Here is a 23,158-nt window from a genome sequence, read left to right on the forward strand (position 1 = left end):
TTTACTACTGTAAATGTATTATAAGGCTGCTTTCTCACTACAGTGGCAGAGTTCAGTAGCTGTGACAGAGACCATGTAGCCTGCAAAGTCTCAAATATTTATCATCTATCCCCTTTCAGCCAGAGTTGGTGTGGCTGGGTCAGCTGGGCCTCCCTGGTTCCACAGTAAGTTCTTCTCTCCCCTCCCCCACAAAATTTTGGGGGCTCAGAAGTCAGAGCAAGAGCACAGCAATGCGTGAAACTGACTGTATGTCCAACAGTCATAGATGTTTTTTAATAATAAATAAGTCAGTTTTTGGTAAACATTTTATATTTTATAAGGAGTAGACATAACCAGCAAAATAGTCAGATGATTGAAGCTACATTTTTAAAAAGCGGTATTTTGTTACATACAATTCTATGTAGGAAAGGTACCATAACTGGAGTTCACATTCATAGCAACTAAAATTTTTATTTAATAAATTGGCATAGCACCAAAAACACATGAACATTTAAAATATTCACTAGAAGGAAAAAGTACTATAGAACGCACAGTTGCAGAAAGCTACATTACTATTTTAAAATAAACTGCCTCAGACTGCAAAGAGGAAACCCACAGACGCTGCACTTAGAGTTCCCATCACAGGGGTTACAACACTGTGGTGTCAGGGGCCATGACAGAGGTGCGCAGGGGGGACGGGGCACAACGGCTATAGCGGAATGACAGCTGCTCACTTTCCAGAAACCACAACTCACAGAAAACCAACAAAAAGCACGATGAGATACAGACCCCAACAGAACCCTTGCTTACAAATGTGTGAAACGCAAAGTCCAAGTTATGTTTAAGGTGCTTTAGATACTAGTCTTCTTCCCTGTTTTGGTCATACTTTTCTGCTTCCTAAAGGAGATTTTTTTCCTGTATTAGTTGTATTATATATACTAGTCTGTACTAAAAACGGTAAAATCTATGTAAACTGTTCAAATTTTTAAAAGATCGCTCCTTAAGAATGGTTTCTAAGCCACGTTAATAGTTCTGGTTTCTCATTGTTTTATAAGGAGTAAATTCACCTTGCTCGCTTTATTCCAGGCTAATTTATACACTTGTGAAATGCCTCCTCGAATCCACAGAATGCCGAAGGGAGCTCACCACCGTCACAAATGCGCACGTTGCTCAGTCTGCCCCTTCGCTCTTCTGGGATCCAGCCTCTGTGAAATCTTCCGCCTCACCCCTCTTCCTGACATGGCCCTCCTCGAGGGGTCTTCCATCACACTCGCGGGCTCGGACACACGCTCTGGGCTGGTACAGCTGCACCGCTGGCCGGTCCTGCCAGGAAAGAAGGTGTGTTACTTTTCCAAGGGCCAGAAACATAGGAAGGGACACAGTTCTATTTCTAAGACCTGATAATCCTAATTATCTAAAGAAAATCAGTCTTGCAGCTAAAAACCAGCTCTTTTCATGTATTATCTCAGAAATCAGGCATTTTGAGACCAAAAAAGCCATGAAAAGGAAGACAGTTAATATTTAAAATAAATTGAAAGCAGGTAAAATTAGTATCTGGGTAAGTTACTGTTAAAACCTAGAACACCCTATACAATTAATACAATCATGGCATTCCCCTCCCATTTTGAGAGATGAAAACTCCAACACACACATATCTCAGCCCCTCAAATTCACCAGGGAGGATGTGAAGTCTGAAACAAAATGAGGTGTGGCCCCTCAGAGAGATGGCTTTTTAGAGCTACTAACTAAGCAGTCATTAACATTTGTAATAAGCAATTTCTGTGTAGCTTATTCCTGAACTGTTACCTTTACAGAAAATAAACCTAACCAGTCATCATACTAAACTCTTAGAGATAGTGGGATTAAATACCTGAAATGAAACTAAACTGTTCAGGGAATGGGGAGAGGAAGCCAGCTGGCTCAGCATGGACCCAGCCCTACGGCCGAGGGAGGGGGCAGCTGACCCAGCTTAGCAGAGCTTCCAGCCCTGAGGGAGTAGAGCAGCCCCACAGCCTCCATGGCCACCTGGGGGCCCAGGACAGCATGAGTCAGGTGGGCACGTCCTGGGCTGGGTTTCTCCAGGGCCCACCCTTGGGCTGTGTGTGGAGGCCTCACATCACCACCATGGGGCTTATCGAAACACTCTTCTCCTTGGCCAGGCTGAGAAAGGAAAAGAGTGGGAAAGGGCTTGGCAGGCCCCATGGATCTGAAATCCTGCGTGGCCCGAGAGGCAGGCTCCACACACCACCTCTGCCTGGGGCTCTGCTCTCCCAAGTAACGTGTGCACAGAGAGACCCTGAAAGAGCATAATCGCTTGCCGAGCCTCGTAAGAAAGGAGCCATCACACACAAAGGTGTGCAAAGACCCACACCACTCACTGCTGCTAAACAAAAAGGCAGTTAAACACAAGCGTTCCTGTGAACAAACCCCACCAGAAAGCCCCATGGCTGTACCTGGTACCTGAGGTTAAGGTACCTACAGACCCTTTGAGTAAAACGGGTGTGGCCAGTCAAGGGTGACGATGAGAAGGCCCTGCTGTCTGGAGTCCTGCCTCGCCTTCACTGGGGATGCTTTAAAACCAACGTCACTGACACCCACCACACCCTGGACGGATCTGCAGGGAGTTGCGCCAAGTGGAAAAGCCAGTCTCAGAGGCCACACACATGCTCCCAATCACAGAGCTCCCTGAAAAGACAAAACCACGGAGGCAGAGCAGAGGTGGCCACCAGAATCACGGGCGGGCTGGGAGGTGGGTGTGCCCTGCAGCTCGTGACCAGCACTGGGGCAGGGGCCGGGGCCTGGCAGGGAGATGACCCCAGTTACAGTGCTTCTCTGCGACAATGTGACCTGAATAAAACTTAAACTCAAGCTTCTGAAAGAAAAGCTGTCTGTTGGGCTAAGTTAAGTACACAATCCCAATTCCATGCTGATTGTGTAGAGCAAACCTATGGTGTTTATGAGCTTTTCGAATATCCAAGAACAATCAGAACACTTTTGGGGGGATCAGGATGGAGAAGGGGAGGACACAGAGCTCACCTCCCCCAACAAACACATCAAAAATAAATCGACCTGTGGAACAATTCTCACATAAAACTAGCTAGAGACTAGCAGAAGATCTCCTATGCAACGAAAGCTGCAAGAAAGATCTCCATGTAACTGGGCAGGATGGGAAAAAGGCATCTGTGGGGACCCGTGTCCCTGGTGGGGACTGTAAGGAGGTGAAGATCCGCATGGGTGGTCCCTCATCCTGGGGAGCAAGCAGGTCCAGCCACAATCTGGGTATCCCAGTCCCAGGGTTCTGCTTGGAGGAGATGGACTCCCTTGCCTGCTGGGAAATCCGCTGAGACAGAGAAGGGCTGGAGAAGCTCAGACTCCACTTGTTAGGAGCACAAGTGTGCTGACAATCAGGGTGGAAAGAGAGTCTTGCACTGGCAGCTGCCACCTCACTGCTCTTGGGGCAAACATCCTGGCCTGCTCACTCCACACCACAGCCTGGTGTGAGATCTGGGCAGAGACTCAGTCTAGCAGTGCAGAGACAGAGAAGAGCGTGGGACTGTGGTACAGGTGAGGTGGCAAAGGCCACTGTTGGCATGTGCAGGAGTACACAGCGGTTGTCTCCGAGCAAGAGCCCTCAGCTCCGCCCACTCCAGAGCACAACTTAGTGTTGGATCTGGGGCAGAGGGTCCTGGGAGAGTCTGCCACAGAGGCAGCCCAGACCCCAGGAAGCAGCACAGCCACCTCAATTCCTGCAGCCACATTGCCCTGACCCCCAGCCCCACAGCCTACTCCACAGCCTTGCATGAGATCGGGGTAAACACAACAGAGAAAGGGATGCAACTCTGGGCTGCTTCTGAGGGGAACCACAGATGCCCACACAATCAGCACGTATGTCTTCTGTGACTGCACGGGCCACATTTGCTTTTTAGCAGTCACCTCCTTTGGGGCAGGACACACACTCAAGGGCAATGAAGCTTTACTGAACCCAACCCTCATGGCTTCTACTCCAACAATGGGGGAACAGACCTCACCCCTGACAGGAAGCCCCCACTCATACCCTGCATAGGGTCTAGATACTCCAACACCAACCACACCTCCTATCAAGGGGATAATTGCCAGCACACCCTGAGGAAAGACAAGGCTTCCATACCAAACCAGCCCTTACGCCAAAAACACTGGACATACATAGTTTATACATAAAAACACACTATTAAGACCACAGTAGACAACTGTTTCTCCTAAATTCACAGAGACAGAGAAAGTAAAATAAAAAGGCAGAGGAACCACTCCCAATTAAAAGAACAAGAGAAATCCCCTGAAAGAACAAATAATGAAACAAAGCTCAGTCTACTAACCGACTAGACTCCAAGTTCAAAAAGGAAGTAGTAAAAATGCTAACTGAATTAAGAAAGATTATTGATAGAAATGCAGATCACTGTAAAAAGGAACTAGAAACTATAAAGATGAACCAATCAAAAATAGTTCAATTGCTGAGATAAAAAACAATCTAGAAGCAATTAACAGTGGACTAAGTGACACAGAAGAACAAATCAATGACCTGGAAGAGAGAATAATAAAAATCACGCAATCGGAACAGCTGACAGAAAGACAAAGGAAAGAAATGAAAGCAACATATGAAATCTATGGGATAATCTAAAATGTACCAACCTGTGTATAACAGGGATTCCAGAAGGAGAAGAGAGAAGGAAAATGAAAATGTATTTGAAGAAATTATGGCTGAAAACTACCCTAACCTAAAGAAGGAAACAGATATCCAGGTACAGTAAGCACAGAGTCCCAAACAAGATAAACCCAGAGACCCACACCAAGACTTGTTATAATTAAAATGGCAAAAGATAAAGATAAAGAGAGGATTCTAAAGGCAGCAAGAGAGAGTCAGTTACAGGGAACCCCCTGAGGCTATCAGCTGATTCCTCTGGAGAAACTCTGCAGCCAGAATGGAGTAACATGATATATTCCAAGTTCTGAAAGGAAAACACCTGCAACCTAGGATACCCTACCAGCAAGATCATCATTTAGAACAAAAGGAGATACAAAGAATTTCTCAGGCAAGGAAAAATGAAAAGAATTCAGCAATTCTTAACCTACCTAAAAAGAAACACTGAAGGGTCTTCTGTAAATAGAAAAGAAGAAAGAATCTATAGGAAAGGGAAAGTCACAACAGGAAAGGCTGAAAATCACTTAAATAAACCAGCACGTAGATTAAAAAAACAATAATAAAAAAAAAAACCTGTGAGAAACGATTACAACTACAATTAACAGTAAAAGAATATGCATGGAAATATAAAGTAGGACATCAAAATCACAAAACGTACGGGAGAGGGATATCAAAAATGCAGCTATTTCAGAATGTGTTCAAATTTGAATGACTATCACTCAAATTTAATTTCAAAGACATTCTTGAACTCCATGGTAACCGCCAATCAAAAATACACAACAGAGTCACAAAAACCAAAAAGAAAGGAACTCAAGCATACCAAAAAGGAAAATCGTCAAACCAACAAAGAAAAACAACAAGGAAGAGATGAACAAAGAACTACAAAAACAACTGAAAAATGACTAAAATGGCAATAAGTATACACCTATCAACAATTACTTTAAGTGTTAACAGACCAAATGCTCCAATGAAAAGACACTGAGTGGAAGACTGGATAAGAAAATAAGAACCTCCAACATGCTGCCTACAAGAGACTTACTTCAGGGCAAAACACAGACAAAGTGAGAGGATGAAAAAGATATTTCATGCAAATGGAAATGCCAAGAAAGCAGGGGTAGCAGTGCTCATATCACATAAAACAGACTTTAAAACAAAGGCCATAAAGAAAAAGAAGGGCATTATATAATGATAAAGGGATCAATGCAAGAAGAGGGTGTTATACCCATTAACGTATATGCACCCAATACAGGAGCACCTAAATATATAAAATAAAGACTGACATAATGGGAGAAGCAGACAATAATGAAACTTAAGCCCACTGACATCAACAGACAGATCATACAGACAGAAAACCAAAAGGCAACAGAGATACTAAATGACACAATAGACCAACTGGACTTAATTTATACCTACAGGACTGCATCCAAAAACCCCGGAATACACATTCTTTTCCAGGGTGGACCCTCACTGTCAAGTGTGCACCCTGCACCTCAAGACACCACGCAGACTTCCCTCGTTTGGTTAATAAAAGAATTTCTGTTTGGAAAAGCAGCAGGAAGCCTGCAGAAGCAGTTTATACTTTCAGCAGATGGAAATGAAGTGAGAGGTTATCCCAAGTGAGTGAAAGAACCTTGTTTCCCAGGCGCTCCTTTCTGGCCACCAGCCAGTCCTCACTCCTCTGCTCCATGGGGGCGCCCCAGTCCTGGCTCCCTGCCCTCCCTCTGTCTGGGGCGAAGGCTTTCCCTGACTTCGTCTCTTCATTGCCTCTTCCTGAAAGCCTGTCCAGCTGGCAGTGAGCTCTCTGCTTCCTGCTGTCGTCCAGGTGGTGTCTCTGTGCTTCAAGTTCTTGTTCCCGGCATCTTCTTTCTGCATCCCTTTGCTCTTTATCACTGTCGTTTTGTGACCTGTGATTAAACACAAATGATCAGCAACCTCTTGCAAACTGCTTGTCAGTTACCCGTCCTCCCTTCCAGACTGGAAGGTCAAAAACAGGCCAGGAATACGTAGGTCTGCTCATCCCCATGGTGCCAAGTTTGCACATGACAGGTATTCAATAAGAAACTTTTGAAGAGATGAATAAACAACAGTAATAACTATATTTGCTGTTATACCTGAGTGACACATATGTAATAGGCACTATGGGAAGATACCATGTACACATATTTTTATTATTCTCAGTAAATACAACCTCCCCTTTTCTGAAATGAGATTAACAGTGGTCAAGGGACTTTCCTGAGAGCCCAGATACACATCCATCATGACACAGAGCCGGTATCTACAGCTGCGTTTCTGCTCCAAGCAGAGCTAAAGTTAACTGAAGATTAACGTATGCTGTTATCAAACTGTTAAATGAATAGAGAGAAAGTAAGTGGCTACTTAGCTCATCTGGTTCTTAAAGTCTTTCTCTCCACGAACCTCACACACTGTCTGGCTCCCCGCGCACAAAGGCAGCAGAGCAGACAGGAACAGAAAGATCTACCAGAAAAGCACAAATCTGTGCAAGAAACATGACAAGGGCACTCTGTGTCACAAGCAATAGTAACAGAAATGCCTGTAACATAAACCAGAGTGTTAAAAGATCATAGATTTGATAGTCACACATGAATTAATTTTATAAACAAACCAATTAACCAGAACCACCAAAAAGAGGACAAAAACTTTATCACAACTCTGTACAAGGAAGGCAGTAAGAAACCATTCAGATTATATTGATTCTGGACAAACAGCAGCCTAATCCCATGACCTCACCCTGCTCCCTCCGAACTCAAACCTACTTCCAAACACTCTGTGAGCAGAGGGGCCCTGGGCTCCAGGAAGCTCTGCAGGCGTCCAGGTCCAGCCCATGGGTAAGAGCCCCTGGTCAGGGGAAGAAGCAGCCCAGCTGCATGTGGCACCCGACTGTGGGGAGGGGATCAAACCCTGAGGACACAGGGCAGAAGGCAGGGGCTCCCTTCTGCCAAGCCCCTGGCTGGTCTTTGGCCCCACTCAGAGACTGCCATGTCCCATCCCAGAGAACACTGCCTGAGCTCCTCTCACCAGCTGCTCATCATGAGCAGGCAGAGGACCCCCGCTGGCGGAGGGGGGCTAGCAGAACACCAGTACCCACAGCTGCTGGTCAGATCCTGTGGTGGGACAGAGGGTTGCCCACTCCAGCAAAGGAATGACAGTACTTAGGGTTCTATTTCTGTATCACAAAAGATTCCCAGCACCTAACAGACTGGGTTCTCAAATCTGTAATTCTGTAGATGAATTGAAGGAGGTCCGGAAGATCAAGTGGGCAAAGTATCTCAAAACAGAGAGGAAAATTACAAACTGATAAAAATCCCAAAGGAAGAGAGATTGGGAAGATCTTGAAACCCAGAAGTGCAGTGACAGGGGCCCAAGAGAAGAGGCAGGAGAGGACAGTTAAGGAGATAACACAAGGACATGCCCCTTCTGAAGACAAACCGAATGGGTTCACCAAGTTCCCACTTGACTAAGGAGGGATAACAATGTGGACAAGCATATTCTGGCAAAATTCGTGAATTCCAAGCATACTGTGATGTGTAAGTACTTGCACTGGCAAAGGAAACACGACCGTGACCCAAAGGCCACCTCAGACAAGCAACATGGTCAGAGAAACAGAAGCACAGGCTCACTTTTCCCTGAGCTCCTCCCGTGAGCTCTCCAAGGGCCCAGACTTCATGCCTGCATGGCTGGGATACAGTTCCCGTTTCCCATCTCCGGGGTCAGTTTCCTCTCCTCTTTCTTTTGCTTTCTCAGTGCTTGGTTCTTCTCCCTTTTCTGGTTTCTTGAGAAGCTGAAAAATTATCATGTTAGTAAAATATCACTTTAAGAGTGTATCATGGAGGGTAGGGTGTAGCTCAGTGGTAGACTGAATGCCTAGAACGCATGAGGTCCTGGGTTCAAGCCCCAGTACCTCCATCAAAAAAAAAGGAAACCCAATTACCTACCCACAGAAAGTAAATTAAAAAAAAAAAAAAAGAACAATTTTTTTTAAGTTTATCATAAAAGAAGTTATTTAATAAATAATTTAAAATACACAACAATACTGAGTCCAAATGTTTGAACAGCAAAAAGAGTAAGCTAAAGGCCCACTGAACGGGTTTTTGGTAAAATACACAGGGGAATGTTCAGTCAATGAAATACTCTGTAGCTATAAAAACAATTTAGGATAGTTACTGTGATGAAAACTTACTTATACTAACGAATAAAAGAATGTTACAAAGCAGAATGACTTCTAGCTATATGTTGATTCACACACACAGAAAAATGTCTAAAAGGCTTGCAACACTGTGTTAACAGTGATCATTTTTAGTTGGCAGAACTGAAATGATTTTCCATCATCTACAGGTTTTAGTTTTTCTAAAATGAAGACGTATCACTTTCGTAATAAGGAAAAAACCTTTTTTTATTTTTAAAAAGACTGCTTTATATTGATGACTTTGAGACTAGTTTAGAGTTTTCAAACACTGTTCTCTTTCTGGAGAGAGACTCAGAGGTTGCTAGGATCCATTTAATTTGGTATGAAACTGGCCTCCCTCCCTGTTCTTACTCTGAAATTTAAGTACTGCAGGGCGAAGTCAGTTTGTAGAAAATGAACGGAAGGTCTGCTTACGGGAATTCTGTTCTCCCTAGACATATTCTATATTGCAGCACAGCAAAACTATACACAGATACATTTAGACTAAACTAGTTCCTTTAAGAATGAAACATGGGCTGACAGGCAAAATGCAGAAAGGTGCTTCTCATGAGAGGTGAACACCGTCACCTGCACATATGCTCTTACTCTGCCTGCGTGGGATCTGCGAATTCTAACACTTCCTTTCAGATAACACTCTATATTTTTTTTAATTAAAAAAGCAATATATGCTGGTAATAAATGCAAACCCCAAGGAGGGGCAATAGCATACACCTCCATCCACCCAACAGATGGTTTTGTGCACCTCTGAACCGTTTTTACTCACAGTATTTCTGGAACCAAAGGTTAGGGTTAGACCCCCCTACCACACCACTTCTCCAACACAGGCTGGGTATCCCATGGTTCACCCCAGTCCTGACACCATCTACCTGCCATTAATGTCAGATCCCACGAGACTGTCCCCACTTCAGAGGCCAGTTTAAGTCCCAGGTTGTCTGGGACCTGCACTTCTGATGGGCTGGCTATAAGCTCAGGGGGGTTCTGAATAAGAGTGACTCACGGAACTGTGGAAAGTGTGTCACTCACTATGAGTGGTTTGTTATAAATGGTACAGTGCAGGGACAGCTAGATGGGAGAGATGCGAGGACACAGCAGCAGGGAGAGGTCTGAGGCTTCCATGCGCACCTGGGATCCGCCTTCTTGGCAGCCAGATGCACGTGCTCACAAGCTTGGGTGCTCTCCAAACCCCCCACTTAGGGGACTTTCAGAGAGACTCCATTACACAGGGCTCACTGACTGAATCACTGGCCATTGGTGACTGAACTCAACCTCCAACCCTCTCCCCTTCTGGAGGTCGGGGAGTGGGGCTAAAAGTTCCAGTCCTCTAATCATGCCTTGGTCTTTCTTAAGCCCCATCCTGAAGCCATCCAGGGCCCCAGACACTGGTCAGCTCATTAGCATACAGACACTCCTGTCACTCCAGAGACAAGGGTTTTAGGAGCTGTGTGCCATACATTGGGAAAAAGACCCTGTATCAGGTGCTAGGGATACAGTTGGGAATAAGAGACAAGTGCCCACAATTAAGGAACTTACATTTAACATTCTAGCTGAGGCAGTGGTGGCCGTGGGGGTGGAAGACTGGTGTACACAGTGACAGAAACAGAAAAGAGTGAACAAGACAATCTCAGGTGGTATGAATGCTACAAACACACAATAAAACAGAATAAAAGGACAGTGAGATGTGCGGTAAGGGGAGGAGAAGGAATAGTTTCTCAAGGGGGTCAGGAATGGCATCTCTGCAGATAAGATGTGAACAGGGACCAGACGGTGAACAGGAGCCACAGATGAGAAGGCGTGAGTCTGGGGAGAAAAGCTCCCTGTGGAAGCGGGGAGGGGGAGGAGAGAGGGACAGGACACAGGGGAGGCAGAAGCCAGGGCCACATCCAGGGAGCCCTGCCCAGCCCTCAGTTCTACTTGTTCCACAGGCATCTGCTTTTAAAGAGCTTCGTGAAAGAGATCACACAATTGTCTTGGATAATGCTATTTATAGCCTACAGTTACGTACTCAGGATTTTGTTTGTAACTGTGCTAACCTGACCTACCTCAACTTGAGCTCACTGCTTAGTTTTCAAGTCCTTGGAGGAAATAAAATGCTGAGTTGCTCTCCCTAAATCATATTTTTCTTTACTGTTAAAAACAGCCACGAGAGCCTCTCTCTGCCTCATTACTTTCAGGGTATTAATACAAATTCTTTCGGCATTTCTTTGCAGATTTTATTTTTCAAGTTCTCTTCTTTAAATTAGAATTCTCCAGAAGAATCATAGGTCAGAGACACCCAAATTGAGCACAGATGCTCATTAAAGGCTACGCCTGGAGTCAGACACATAGGGTCAGGTCAGAACACCACACACTGCGGAGGACAGAGCTGTGGACGGCTCATGTCACAGGTCTAACCTACCACCAGGATTCTTTTTTACCAGATTGGAATAAGACTAAGCCTTTCTCTCACTGTGCCCATGTTTTGTTTTCTTTTTTTCTAGATGAAGAGTCCTACAGTTACTTTCACTGACTTAAAATTTTTTATTATTATTATTTTATTTTATTTTTTGGCAGGGAGAGGTAATTAGGTTTTATTATTTACTTTTAGAGGAGGTACAGGGGATTGAACCCAGGGCCTCATGCATGCTAAGCATACGCTCTACTACTTGAGCTATATCCCCACCTAAATTTGTGTTTATTTCTTTGGCTTATTTTGGATGCTAATTCCATACTCAAAAATGTAAAAGTAAAATGCTATACTCCAAATATTCTGTCTTACTTAAAGTCACAGTGAAAACTGTGGGCTAGAAGTTTCAACGACTCTTCCTGAAAAACTCTGATAGCTGTTGACAAAAGTGCTTCTGAGAATATACAGCCTTAGACTAGCTATCATTCTTTGCTGAGGAAAGTAAAGGAAAAGGTTAGACAGTATTTGCACACCTGTGACCATAAAATCTGCATTAAACGTGTACCTACTTCCTCGCAGGTCATGACAGAGCGGCCTTTCCACAGTGACAAAGACCTTCCCCATAACGTGAAGGTTTCATTTGACTAGTTATCCTTCAAGGGCTGTTAGTTCACACTGCTGAGACTATCTGCATTTGCCACAGGAAGTACGTCCGCTACACTTTTGTTATGAAGAGTCGCGCGCTCACTCAGGCCACACGGACAAGCAGAAAACACCCTCTCCGAGTTACTTCCTGAGGGACCCCGGCCTGGCCTGTTCCCGGTCCATGTTCTGGCAGATGTGGGGAAGGTGATCTTCACTGAATACTGCTGACTGGCTTCCTCTACTTCATCAGTGTTATTATCAGATTATGAGACTTTTAAACTACACAGATCTGTGTCCAATTCTCAAAGCCAAGATGAAAGAAATGACTTGGGATGATTTCTTGTGGGGCAAACGGCTCCCTACTCATCTTTGCACACTGGGGTTTCATCTTTGCCACAAACGTGTGTGAGCAACATGGCCTGGCCCACACCTTCATCAAGCTGAGTTTTTCAGCAACGTCCTTAAACTTAAGAGAGACATTTCAAGAAACAGTCTTCAGAAATAATGTCACTCATTACTGCTGTTCATAAATACTTCAGGTTTTCCTCTGGCACTTCCTCTGTCCCCACTTGAGATTAGCTGGGGATGTGCACCATGTTTTGGCAGGTGAAATCTGAGCAGGTAGGATGGATGTCACTTCCATGTGGAAGGCTTAGGAACTAGCGTGCAATGTGCTGTGTTACGCATCCCCTTCCCCCGTCATTAAGACTGCGGAAGCAGATGCCAGATGGTGCCTCCATCAGCTTGGGTCACTGAGTGGCCGTGTTGGGCAATGCACAGTCGACAGCAATGTGGCCCAGAAAAGGACCTGAGTTATGTGAAACCAATGAGATTTTGAGACTGTTACTGCAGCATAACCACCAGTCCTGACGGATACAAGTAGTTGTGTGTTTCATAGGAATGTTGTTGAGACATTGTTCCCTCCATTGCTAGTGAACCCCACATGACCACCTATGCGGGAAATTGTTTTAGAAGTCAAAGTCTAGAAAAGGCTTTGCTTCCCTTGAAGAACTGGCATGTTTTCTCTGCATGGATAATGGAAACTGTTTCTGATCAGCTTTTCTGGTTTTGACTGCCAAGCACATCAGACACTGACCGACAGCTCAGTTAGGTGTTTGCGACCTCTTTCCCATCCTTCCCTGGCTACCTCTGTTCCTCCAAGTCCTGACCTTTCATATTTTTCAATTTATATTATATAATTTTAATGAATCCCTAAAAGGTACCGTGAACCCTTCATGGAACAGGTAAGATTCACATTAGGCTACAATCCGGGCTCAGTTTAAGTCACCTGAGCGGAGCACTGAGAAGGCGAGGCTGACCCCAATGCGGACAGTAAGTTTTACACAGAGGAAAGCTCCCTCTCAGCACTAAGCCACACTCCTGAGAGAGTGCATCAGCCAAGGGAGAAGCTGGGCAAGGGAGGCAGAAGCCGTTGCTGCCACAAGAGAAATGGGACAACCCGGTTCTATGAGTCAGGCTTCATGTAGAAAGGGCAGTGAACACAAAGCCAGCGGGTTTCAAATATGCAGTTTTTCAGTCAAGAAATCTTCCTTCAAAGGCAAATATAAGCAGAAGCCCAACCTATGACATTCAAATGTGGGGCTCCTCTGGGTGCCGTGCTCCTGTCTCCCCAGGAGGCCAGTCCCCTTCCCCACCCACCTACGTGGTCCTCCCAACACAGCACGCCCAAGGAACCCCAGGGGCTCGGGGAACACACTGTGAGCAAAGAACTCTAACAGTTAAAGACTACACTCATTGAAAATGTTCTTAAAGTTCTAAAGAGCTAAAATATCTAAAAGGTAGAACTATTTTTGGAAAAAGGAAACGAAACGTCTAATCAGAATTACCTGAATCCTTACTTCTTTCTCCACACTTCTTTTTGGCCTGTCTGCCGCTTTTCTCTTACATCTTTCCTCCTCTCTCCTCCTCTTCCTCTCTTCTTCCCGTAAGCGCTTCTTTTCCAACTCCCTCCTCCTCCGTTCTTCTCGCTTTTCTTCTCGAATTCTCTAGAGATGTGGGAAGTACGTGCATAAACTGTCTGCACGGACGTGACAGGAACAGGAGCGCTGTTCATCAGGTAAAAGGCCAGACCTACCTGCTTCTCTAATTTTCTGTTTTTAATATATTCCAAAAGAGGCGTGGTTCTTCTAGCTGAAATACAAAAATTGCAATGTGGTATTACCTCTAAAAAAAGATTTCTTTCCTTTATTTTAAATACTTGCTTTCAATTCAATCTTTAAAATAATTAGAGGAATTAAAATATACATGAACATATACTATATTTGAGGGAGTTCTTATTTCATCACTATAAAGTCAAATAATTTGGAGGTACTGACAATTTTACACATGCTAGGCATTTAATTCCAGACTCTTCAGGGAATCTTCTATATTACAAATATGGTATAAAAGCAAAATGAGTACAATACATTAAACTTCCCAAATGTTATGACTATCTTAACATTTTTGCTGATAATTTAAATCAGCACATAACATTTGTAGATACAGTCAGCCCTCCGTACCTGCAGGTTCAACATCCACAGGTTCAACCAACTGTGGATCAAAAATATTTGGGGGGAAAAGTCCAGAAAGTTCTCTAAGGCAAAATTTTGAATTTGCCACTGAGTGGCAACTATTTTCATAGCGCTCACAGCAAATCAAGTACTATAAGTCACCTCGAGACGACTGGAAATACCCGGGAGGGCGTAGGTAGGCCACATGCACGCACAGCACTGTGTTTTAGAGAGGACTGAAGCGCCCACAGACTTTGGTATCCATTGGGGGCGGGGGGAGGGGGGCTGCTGGAAATCCATGCAGACTCTGCTCTGCACTGTGGAAGTTCCGGCCTTGCCCACCAAGGGCAGGGCTGAGACCCTGGATGGGTGGAGGTTGACATGGAGACTCGGCCTGCCTCCCTCCTTTCCTGCAGAACACCTGCCTTGTTACCCCAAAGCAGTGATGTGAATGAGGGGTAAATGAGACCTTGCATGAGAAAGTGCTTTACAAACCATAGAAGTGTCACTGTTAGACCTCCAGAGAGCTGTTACCACAACCTATGAGGAAACCGGGAAGCTGAGGCTCCGGACAAGGTCACGGGGTTGCTAAGTCTCAGAGCTGGGACTGAGCCCAGGTTTGTCTGCTCTGTAGACCCTGATATACACTGAACTAACCTGAACTTCAGAGTGAATTAAAACTTCCATTTAACCCACTCTGCTTAGACTTGATCGTAAGAATCCACTAAAGGCCAAAATCTAAGAAAAGAAGAACACAAATTGTCTGATTAAGATTAAACCACACAGGCAGAAACAGGAGTCACAGAAACAAAGCCCTCGGCCTGGTCCCGGGCTGGCGGGCTTCCTCAGCAAGTCACTACCATTCGTGTCCCACGCACCCAGCACTGGGCGCGGTACTGGGAGCCAGAGAGGACAGAACTGCACCCTGCTCTGCAGGAGCATGGCTGGAACCTGCAGGGTGGTGTGTGTTTGACCAGCAAGGGGGTATCTAAAACTGCCCAGACATTAAAGCCCTCACTACTTTTCTGAAGCTATCCTATACAAGGCCATTCACAACAAAGCAGTGAAGAAGTGGGTGGGGGAGGGAGGTGACTTGTGTCAATTTCTGATCTTCTTCTTTTAGTTCTTCTTAAATTCAGCATATTTCTACAGTGAGATCACAATCTGTCCTCAAAACTGTTTCTTCCCTACTTCAGTAACAGTGCCATGGTCCACGGACCTGCTCAAGTCAAACTCCAGGAGGCCCTGATTCCTTCTGCTTTCTTACTGCACATGCCAGACCTCAGCCCAACCCCTAGAGCGCACGCCAACTCGGCCAGCCTGAGTCAAGCGCCTTCCCTGACCACAGCCTCTCTACTAGGGCCCAGCTTCTACCAGCACACACCGTCCCCGACACTGGAGCAACCAGAGACCACACCATGCCACTCCCTCAATGGTTTCCAGCGTCCCTCCAGTAAAACCCAGCCAACCGTGCTGTGCCCCATCTCCAGCCCATCTGCCCCTTGCAGGCCACGTGCCACCAATGGGCCTGCGCCCGCTGCTCCGGGCCCAATATGCCAGCAACCAGCCCTTGCTTCCTTGCCTGGCTGGTCTTAGGTCAAATGCGGTCTCAGAGGGGCCTCTCACCAAGCCCTTACTCTATTCCAGTATGTTTGTGGAGCTCATCAGGAATGGAAACGCTCTGGTTTGGGCATTTCTGCACGTGTTTGCGGCCATCACCCCAACAAGAGGGCAGCGCGTGAAGGCAGGAGCCAGTGCACCCCATTCTGGTGCAGTCCCCGGTAACCAGTCAGCACATGCAGGGCATGTGTCCACAAATACTTCAGTGAGTAAGTCTTCTGAGCCACATGTTAAATCATCTCTTATAAAACTCCGTTACTACACTAATGAATGTTTCAGTAATGTTCACCTTTTTGATTAATTTACTCAACAAATATTTACCAAAGACCTAAATTTGTCCAAGCAATGTATTATATGCTGAGACTAAAAGACAGAAATAGAGTCCCGTTGGTGGGTGTGGGGTGGGGGAACAAAATGAGAAGAGAGTTAAGGCAGAGGGAGACAGACAAATAAGATAAATTATCAACAGTGTCACTGGCCTGGCCTGTAAGTGTCAGTGGGTGAACAGGGTGCAGGCACCAGGAGGGGAGGGAGGAGAAGGGGAGGGGAAGGGAATCGGAGACAGAAAGGGAGACACTACAAGCAGACTGCCTGATAGAAAACAGGGTTTCATGTCTCCAAGTTCTGGGGGACTGCTACCAGGAGACAAGCACTTCTACAACGTACCACCTGCAGGTATAGGGTTGAAGGCCTGATTCACACCAGACTCTTGGCTTTGGCTGGGCTTACCCACTGGCTCAGGAGGCTAAACAGTTTTTTTGAACAGCGGCAAGATGACCTCATACTTAAGCAAAGCATCTCATTTGTGGGACTGCTCTTTGCAAACATGTCTGATTTCAACTTTGAGACATAAGGCTTTTCCCTAATGCAGCCAAGCACACAGCACTCAAATGTCTTCTTTGTTGTTCACACAGAAGCATCATAACTCTGAAACAAAATGACTGTAACTGAAAACTCTGGTGTTCTCCATTGACAGATGCTCAGAATTATTTTCCCAAGTTGCCATCTCACCATCCTTTTGTCAAAGCTGGGAAATATGCACATTTCTGTCACGTGTCGGTTTTTTATCATATAATGAAAAAGAAATAAATATATACTCTATAAATACATATCTCAATAAAGCAAAGAGAAGAAATGAGCAAAACAGACCAATAAGTTCTCTTGTCTTTGCTTCTATGTCCCCCAGAAGAGTTTCAGGATTGGCACTAGTTTTCTCCTCCTCCACACAGTAAGCTTCTAAAAACTTCTTATATTCTGGATCTGTAAATTAAAATAGACAGAAAGAGAAGAAAAATATTCCTTGCCATATACAGGAGAGGAGTCATACTTGATCAGTGTATTTAATTTGGTGGTTTTCCAACCCAGCATCTGAAAAGGACGCACCATCTTCAATGCTTCCAGTTTTAGCATCTTTTTTCTTTAGCTTCTTTTTGGCTATCTTCTGGAATGGAGCAAATTCTACCACTGCAGGATATTCTAGGCCTTTAACAGAAAACAAATTACAAAAAACATTCTGAAATTCTACTGTATTCATTTTGGAAGACAATGCACTAGCTTACTTAAGGATTGAACACAGCATTGACAATATTACTGTTTAAACTATAATTTAATTATACTTTCAAGTAATTGTAATCTTAGCATGTCAAACTCCAGACTTAAACAAAGGATGCACAATTATTTGTTAAATAAAACAAATGTTTTATTTTGTTGTCGTGGTGGTTACAAGATTAAATACACACAAAATTCATTAAACTGTATACCTTAAAATGCTCATTATTAAAGATATGTAACTTATACCTCAATAAATGTTATCACTCTACCACCAAAGAGTTTATCTTAGAATATCTTCAAATAGGTTTCCTAGTCACATTTAAAATTTTTAAGTTTTAAAAGGTTAATTCAATTATCGATCTGTTATGTGAGTTCAAGGAAATGATTCTGCTTAGAAGATACACTCAGCTAAAAGAGAGGGCTTCAAACTGAAAAGTTCACAATGAAAGTCACTTGAAACTGATTTTGTTGTTATGTGAGGGGAAACAAACACACAGAAACTTTCACTCAGAGAATCCACTACATGATTACTGAAAAAAAGATGGAACACTTCTACCTTGGCACTAAACTCACTGAGTAATCACTTTTAGATTTGTCAGATGACTATGATATTTTAACTCTCATTTATCTGGAAGACATGTTTGTGCTACCCTCAACTATCCAGAATAAAGTCAAGAACCTGGAGGAGAGCAGGGCTTCAGATAGGCAGGGACAATGTCTGACTCATTTGTATTGCTGTGTCCACAATGCCTAGTACATAGTATTAGGATACAATAATTTAGTTCAGGGACATAAAAAGTTCACTTCTCCAGAAAACTCACTTATATGAAAAACTTGACTCATGATAATACATAAATAGGTTGTCACTACTACACAGAATTGCTGGAATTTCTGGTTTATATATAATTTTAATTTTAAACATAAGCACATAATCACAGTAATAATCAAAATTTATGAGTTTTAGATTAGTATCTAAGAACTTCTTAATTAAAACTCACAAACATGCAGCAAAACTTTTACTTAGAGATTATAATAAAGAGTTTAAAAAGCCAGTGATCCAACCTTTACTGTCAATGAAGATATATCCATCAAAACGATCTCTAAAAAGCAGGATGTCATCAGGGTTTCTAAAGTTAATGTACGCTCTTGAATAGAGATGAGGATAAAGACTGAAATAAGACATAACAATGAAAATGGTTAGTAAAAAACTTAGGACTTCTTTTGGTTTTGTCTTTTTTTCTTTTCTGGATACAACAGACTACTTCAGATACAACCTTTATGCCACAGAATCATATCTCAGTTAATTACAACAATCTGGATATTCTATAGCAAAAAACCAAAAACAAAGTATTAACTGAGATCTTTTTTTTTTTTAACTGAGATCTTTTTAATGATTTGGGAGAGACAGTTTAGGTTGGTTTCTCTACTGCACAGAGCCAGGGTTAAAATACTGGTCCTCAGAGGTGGAAAACCAAAGGCAAGGTTATTCAGAGATAATTCCTAATCATGCATCATGACTGCAATGCAACCTGGTCATGATTCATTGAGAAGAAAACATTATACTGTAAAAGAGATCTTTTGCTGATTTAGAGAATATGTTTACGTATCTTAAGAGTATTTATTGTAGCACATGGCATGTGGTCTACAGAAGAACTAAGCCTTTCTCCCCTTTCTCACAGCTACCAATGCCCTTCACAGGCAGGGACTTTCAACCCCAATTCACAGATGAGAACACTGAGGCCCAGAGAAATTAGGTACTTGCAGAGGGTGTAGCTAGTTAAAACGTGGGACTGGGATTCCAGTCTGAGTCCCTCTGAGACCAGTGCCTGACCTCCTTTAACTGTACCAGTTTTCCTAAACTTTAGTCATGTGAAAAGTCATCTTTATGTTTTTTTAACCATATTTTTTTTACCTGTGATATTTTTCTTTGACTGAACTGACATTTTTTATTTAAATGCATTTACTCAAAAGGAAAGTTTATATGGCTATCATAAATGAGAATGCATGATACTAACGATAAAAAGAAGAATAAAGATAATGTGAAAATCACTAAAAATCAATATTGAAAATTGCTAAATTCTAGCCAAACTGTCACCTGTTGAAGGGCAAACTTGAGGTCTGCTCTCTTTTTGTTAATAAAAAGGAGATCTGGAAGTGTTAAAGTATTGTCAGAATCATCTTACTACCAAGCTGTAAAAGGGAAGTAAAAAAATACAGCTTGGTTGGGGTGGGTTGGGGTGGGGGGTGTCAGTGGTGGAAGGGAGCACTGGGAGGTTTCTGGGGTCTGGAATATTCTGTTTCTTTATCTAGTGTTAGTTACGTGAGTTACGTGGGCGAATTCACTTGTAAAAATTCATTAGGTTATACATCTACTGTTTATTCACTTTTCTTTGTTGTATTTTAATACAATTAGTTTAACAGGCTGTATGAAATCAGGTTTATTGATATACAAAATGAAAAAAATTAAGTAATATGTTGTTAGACTGTTTTTCTTTTTAGACTATGTTGGTGCTACAGAGATACTCAAATTTATTTTAGAGGAATTGAGTGACCTTCCTACTTAGGAACGACTTGCAGAAATAAAGGTCTGTACTGATTTCCAGGTACATGTGGGAAAGAAGATGGAAACAGATGGTTTCTATTATCTATATTACTTCACCATCAACTGACAGTGCCTCTCAGCTCGTTAATGTTGGTAAAAGCTTCTCACCTGAGATCAGCAGTAAAGAATTCAAAGTAATCATGTGCGGGCAGAGGGTGTAGCTGCTCCGCCAGCTGCTCCTTGGTGAGACCGGGAGGAAGCCGCCGGATTACCACCTGGGGAAAAAACGCTGTCTGGGTTTTGTTTCACTAGTACTGTATCAAGCTTTAATTACCTGAATGCTTGGTCACCTTTGTTTATGCTCAGAGTAAAATCTAAGCCAAGAGACCAGCAGAAACACGCATTTTAGGAAAGATTCAGAAATACATGCATGGAGAACACGGCTATCAAAAGGGTAATGAGGGCTGAACGGTCAGAAAAGGCTGTGTATAGCAGCTCTTTTTCGTGAAATCATTTCATTAATACCAGACAACGGCTGGCATGTGCCCCCCTACCCTCTTCCTGCACGAGGGGCCATACTGGAATGTAAGATACATGTACGAAACACCAACAGCAACAAAACATCGACGCATCTCTTCTTACTGCCGAGAGAACTCCGCCCGCTGCGGACACCTTCCGCCTGCTGACCGTCCGCAGTGTTCACCCTCGTCCACTATCCAATGCTACCAGGCTGTCGGGCTGTGCCTCTCCCGGCCCACCGTCTTCCCTGGACCGGACCGGAACGGACCCTCGCCGAGCCACCCCTCCCTCTCGGGCCCCCTCTGGCCGCGGTCCTCCGCAGCGTGGACGGCTACTGCCCGGCGCTGGTGAGCCCAGCGATTCAGCCCCAACGGGACATATCCTCAGGCTGAACTGACTTTTCTTCCTCCTAAGCCAGGAAAGATTGCGTCAAGGGGGTGTAAAGCTGGGTCTCAGGAGGCACCAGCCCCTCCGCCGCTGGAGCAGCGCAGCCCGGCTGCTGTCCGCGGTGCTGAAGCGTCCGCGGCCCCAACCCGAACGCGAGCCGGGAGCCTGGCCCCGTCCTTCACCTCGCACCGCCCCAAAGCTAAGACCCGTCCTCTTCTCGCGAGGTTTGCCGGCATGGCTCCGCCCCCACCCTGCCCCCTCTCCCCACCCCACCTTGCTCAGGACCGTCCTCTTCTCCTCGCGAGGTTTGCTTACACCGCCCGCACAGCCGGAGAACGAGGCCACTGGTGCTTCGGGCTCTCGCCGCGGAGAATAGTGGCAGAACTGGGCTTCCGCGGGTGACGGCTTCTCCCTCCCGCTCGGGCCCCGCGCAGCAACGGCCGCCCCGGGGCCGCCGGCCCCCTCCTTCTCCGAACGCATCCCGCACCCGCCGCGGAGCCGCCGCCGCCTCCCGTCTGGGCCGAAACCTCGCGAGAACTGGGCCGCCCCCACCCAGCCCGCGCCCGTCGGAGGCCGCACGCCCCCTTATCCGGCCGGTGCGGTGGCCCGGCCCGCACCCCTCCCGGCCCAGCCTCCGTCTCCGCCCGCAACCGCAGGGCCCGCGCGTGCGATTCCGGGAGCCGTGGAGCCGGGCCTGCCGCGCTCCCCTGCATCCCGACTTAGGAGGGTCTAGGGGCGCACAGGTCGAAGCCCTCGCCCATGAGCGGGTCAGCGGGAAGTTCTGGTCCGGGGGACTTCGCCTTGAGCGGGGCCCTTCCCCACGGAGAAGAGCTGGCCTTTTGGCCAAAAGTTCCAGAGAATTACATACACGTGCTTAATAAGATATTTACAGCTATTTATTTTTTTCCCCAAGGAATCTGAACCTTTCATCAGAGAACAGCAGTTACATTTAAGACAAATCAAGCGACTGACAAACAGCAGAAACCGGTGGTGCATGGCTTTCCTAAACGAAGTAGAATAGACACACCAGTCAGCAGAAATTGGCCGGCAGGGAAAGAAGGTTCACTGGGCTGTCCTTAGGCCTCAGGTGGCAACGCTGACTCCTGTCTGGATTGGTGGTACAGGCTGAATTGGAGCAGCTCAGACCCGCGGCATTCACAAAACAGGGCCTTAATGTTTTCCAAGGTAATTTTCACTCAACTTTTTGAGGTATTCAGTAAATGGGACAGCAACCAAACCAGGTTCACATTTGTATGTTTTTCTTTTGCAAACATTCAGGCAATACTACTTCTGATTAGAATAGTTTATATATGTTACTTTTTAAATGCCACGTTTTTCATATTTTATATTTTCAACTGATGTTGGCTGTATTCTTCATTCATAGCACCTTTCTTCCCAGAACTTCCAAGTACAAAAATAGAAACTAGAGATGGAGCGAGTGAGGCAATAAGAGGTTGCAGGTCCTGGAAGTAAACCTAGGTTTAACGCGATCCAGTCCTTTATCCTTGAACCACTTACTACCTATGAACACACTTGAAATGTGTCACTTTACATGAGCTGAAAGACTGACAGAGTAGTTCCAAAACTGAGTTCTTTAAAACCCCACGAAGTGAGGCAGGAGCTGTTACCAATATTTCATAAAGTCTAAAGGAATCCTATCAGGAACACACCTATGACGAAGTCACATACTCTAGATCCAGAGTTTCTTTTTCTGTCTCCACTCAACTCAGTATTGAAAGTCTAGTCATGCTAATCAAAAGCTCTTATCCATGACAAAGAACAGGAAAATGTTGTTACCAGATAAAATCATTTATTACATCCTGAGGGTGGGAGGTAAGGGCAGAAGGCGCTGATGGTGAGAAATGTGGGAACCATTCATTTTAAAAATCTGAATGTTTCAGCAGTCTTTAAGAACAGAGCATAAATTTGGAGCATCTTTTTTAAAGAACTGCTCTCAATCTATTTGCAGCTTTTCTCTCTTTAATTTCTAAATATTATACAGATTAAACAACTGAGTATCTAATTGTAACTCTTTAGTGATGTTTCTAGATTGAGATAATAAAAAGGATTCTAAATCTTACACTTCACATCTGTTCTTCTTGAAGTGTTCTTGTCCTAAGGGATTTTTTTCATGACTCAGCCA

The 23,158-nt window shown here is 44.6% G+C and overlaps 2 protein-coding genes and 1 non-coding gene across 4 annotated transcripts in view; 1 reads left to right on the forward strand and 2 right to left on the reverse strand.

Annotated features, from left to right (window-relative positions):
* Positions 1-291: 291 nt before the first annotated feature.
* UPF3A (UPF3A regulator of nonsense mediated mRNA decay) lies at positions 292-21,523 on the reverse strand. Of its 2 annotated transcripts, XM_064492914.1 has the most exons (10): positions 21,289-21,523; positions 20,278-20,384; positions 18,630-18,736; positions 17,400-17,498; positions 17,166-17,276; positions 13,982-14,037; positions 13,734-13,892; positions 8,293-8,453; positions 6,285-6,558; positions 292-1,302 (listed from the first exon to the last, which is right to left on the reverse strand). In XM_064492914.1, exons 1-10 carry the CDS (start codon positions 21,493-21,495, stop codon positions 1,150-1,152), a joined length of 1,434 nt encoding a protein of 477 aa, XP_064348984.1. In that variant the 5' UTR covers positions 21,496-21,523; the 3' UTR covers positions 292-1,149. The 2 variants fall into 2 exon arrangements, with proteins under 2 accessions (XP_064348984.1, XP_064348985.1); XM_064492915.1 differs by lacking the exons at positions 292-1,302; positions 8,293-8,453 and having other exon boundaries at positions 6,398-6,558.
* TRNAS-AGA (transfer RNA serine (anticodon AGA)) lies at positions 8,501-8,578 on the forward strand. Its single transcript has one exon. It is a non-coding gene; the product is annotated as a tRNA-Ser (tRNA).
* The window catches only part of CDC16 (cell division cycle 16), a 38,822-nt gene continuing 35,943 nt past the window's right edge, over positions 20,280-23,158 (reverse strand). Inside the window, exon 19 of the transcript XR_004141289.2 lies at positions 20,280-20,384. The gene's annotated coding sequence lies outside the window, so the exon portion shown is untranslated. The remainder of the gene's footprint in view (positions 20,385-23,158) is intronic.

The sequence above is a fragment of the Camelus dromedarius genome, chromosome 13 (assembly GCF_036321535.1).
Source record: "Camelus dromedarius isolate mCamDro1 chromosome 13, mCamDro1.pat, whole genome shotgun sequence".
NCBI lineage: Eukaryota > Metazoa > Chordata > Mammalia > Artiodactyla > Camelidae > Camelus > Camelus dromedarius.

What these genes read in the sequence shown, in the direction of transcription:
- UPF3A (XM_064492914.1), bottom strand. Translation starts at nt 21,495, where the DNA reads ATGCGTTCGGAGAAGGAGGGGGCCGGCGGCCCCGGGGCGGCCGTTGCT. An exon ending in AGAAAGAAGTAAGGATTCAG is followed by an intron (nt 8,454 to 13,733) that starts GTAATTCTGATT and finishes ATAATTTTTCAG; the next exon opens with CTTCTCAAGAAACCAGAAAA. An exon ending in AGGAGCGCCTGGGAAACAAG is followed by an intron (nt 1,303 to 6,284) that starts GTTCTTTCACTC and finishes CTTTCCTGGCAG; the next exon opens with GACCGGCCAGCGGTGCAGCT.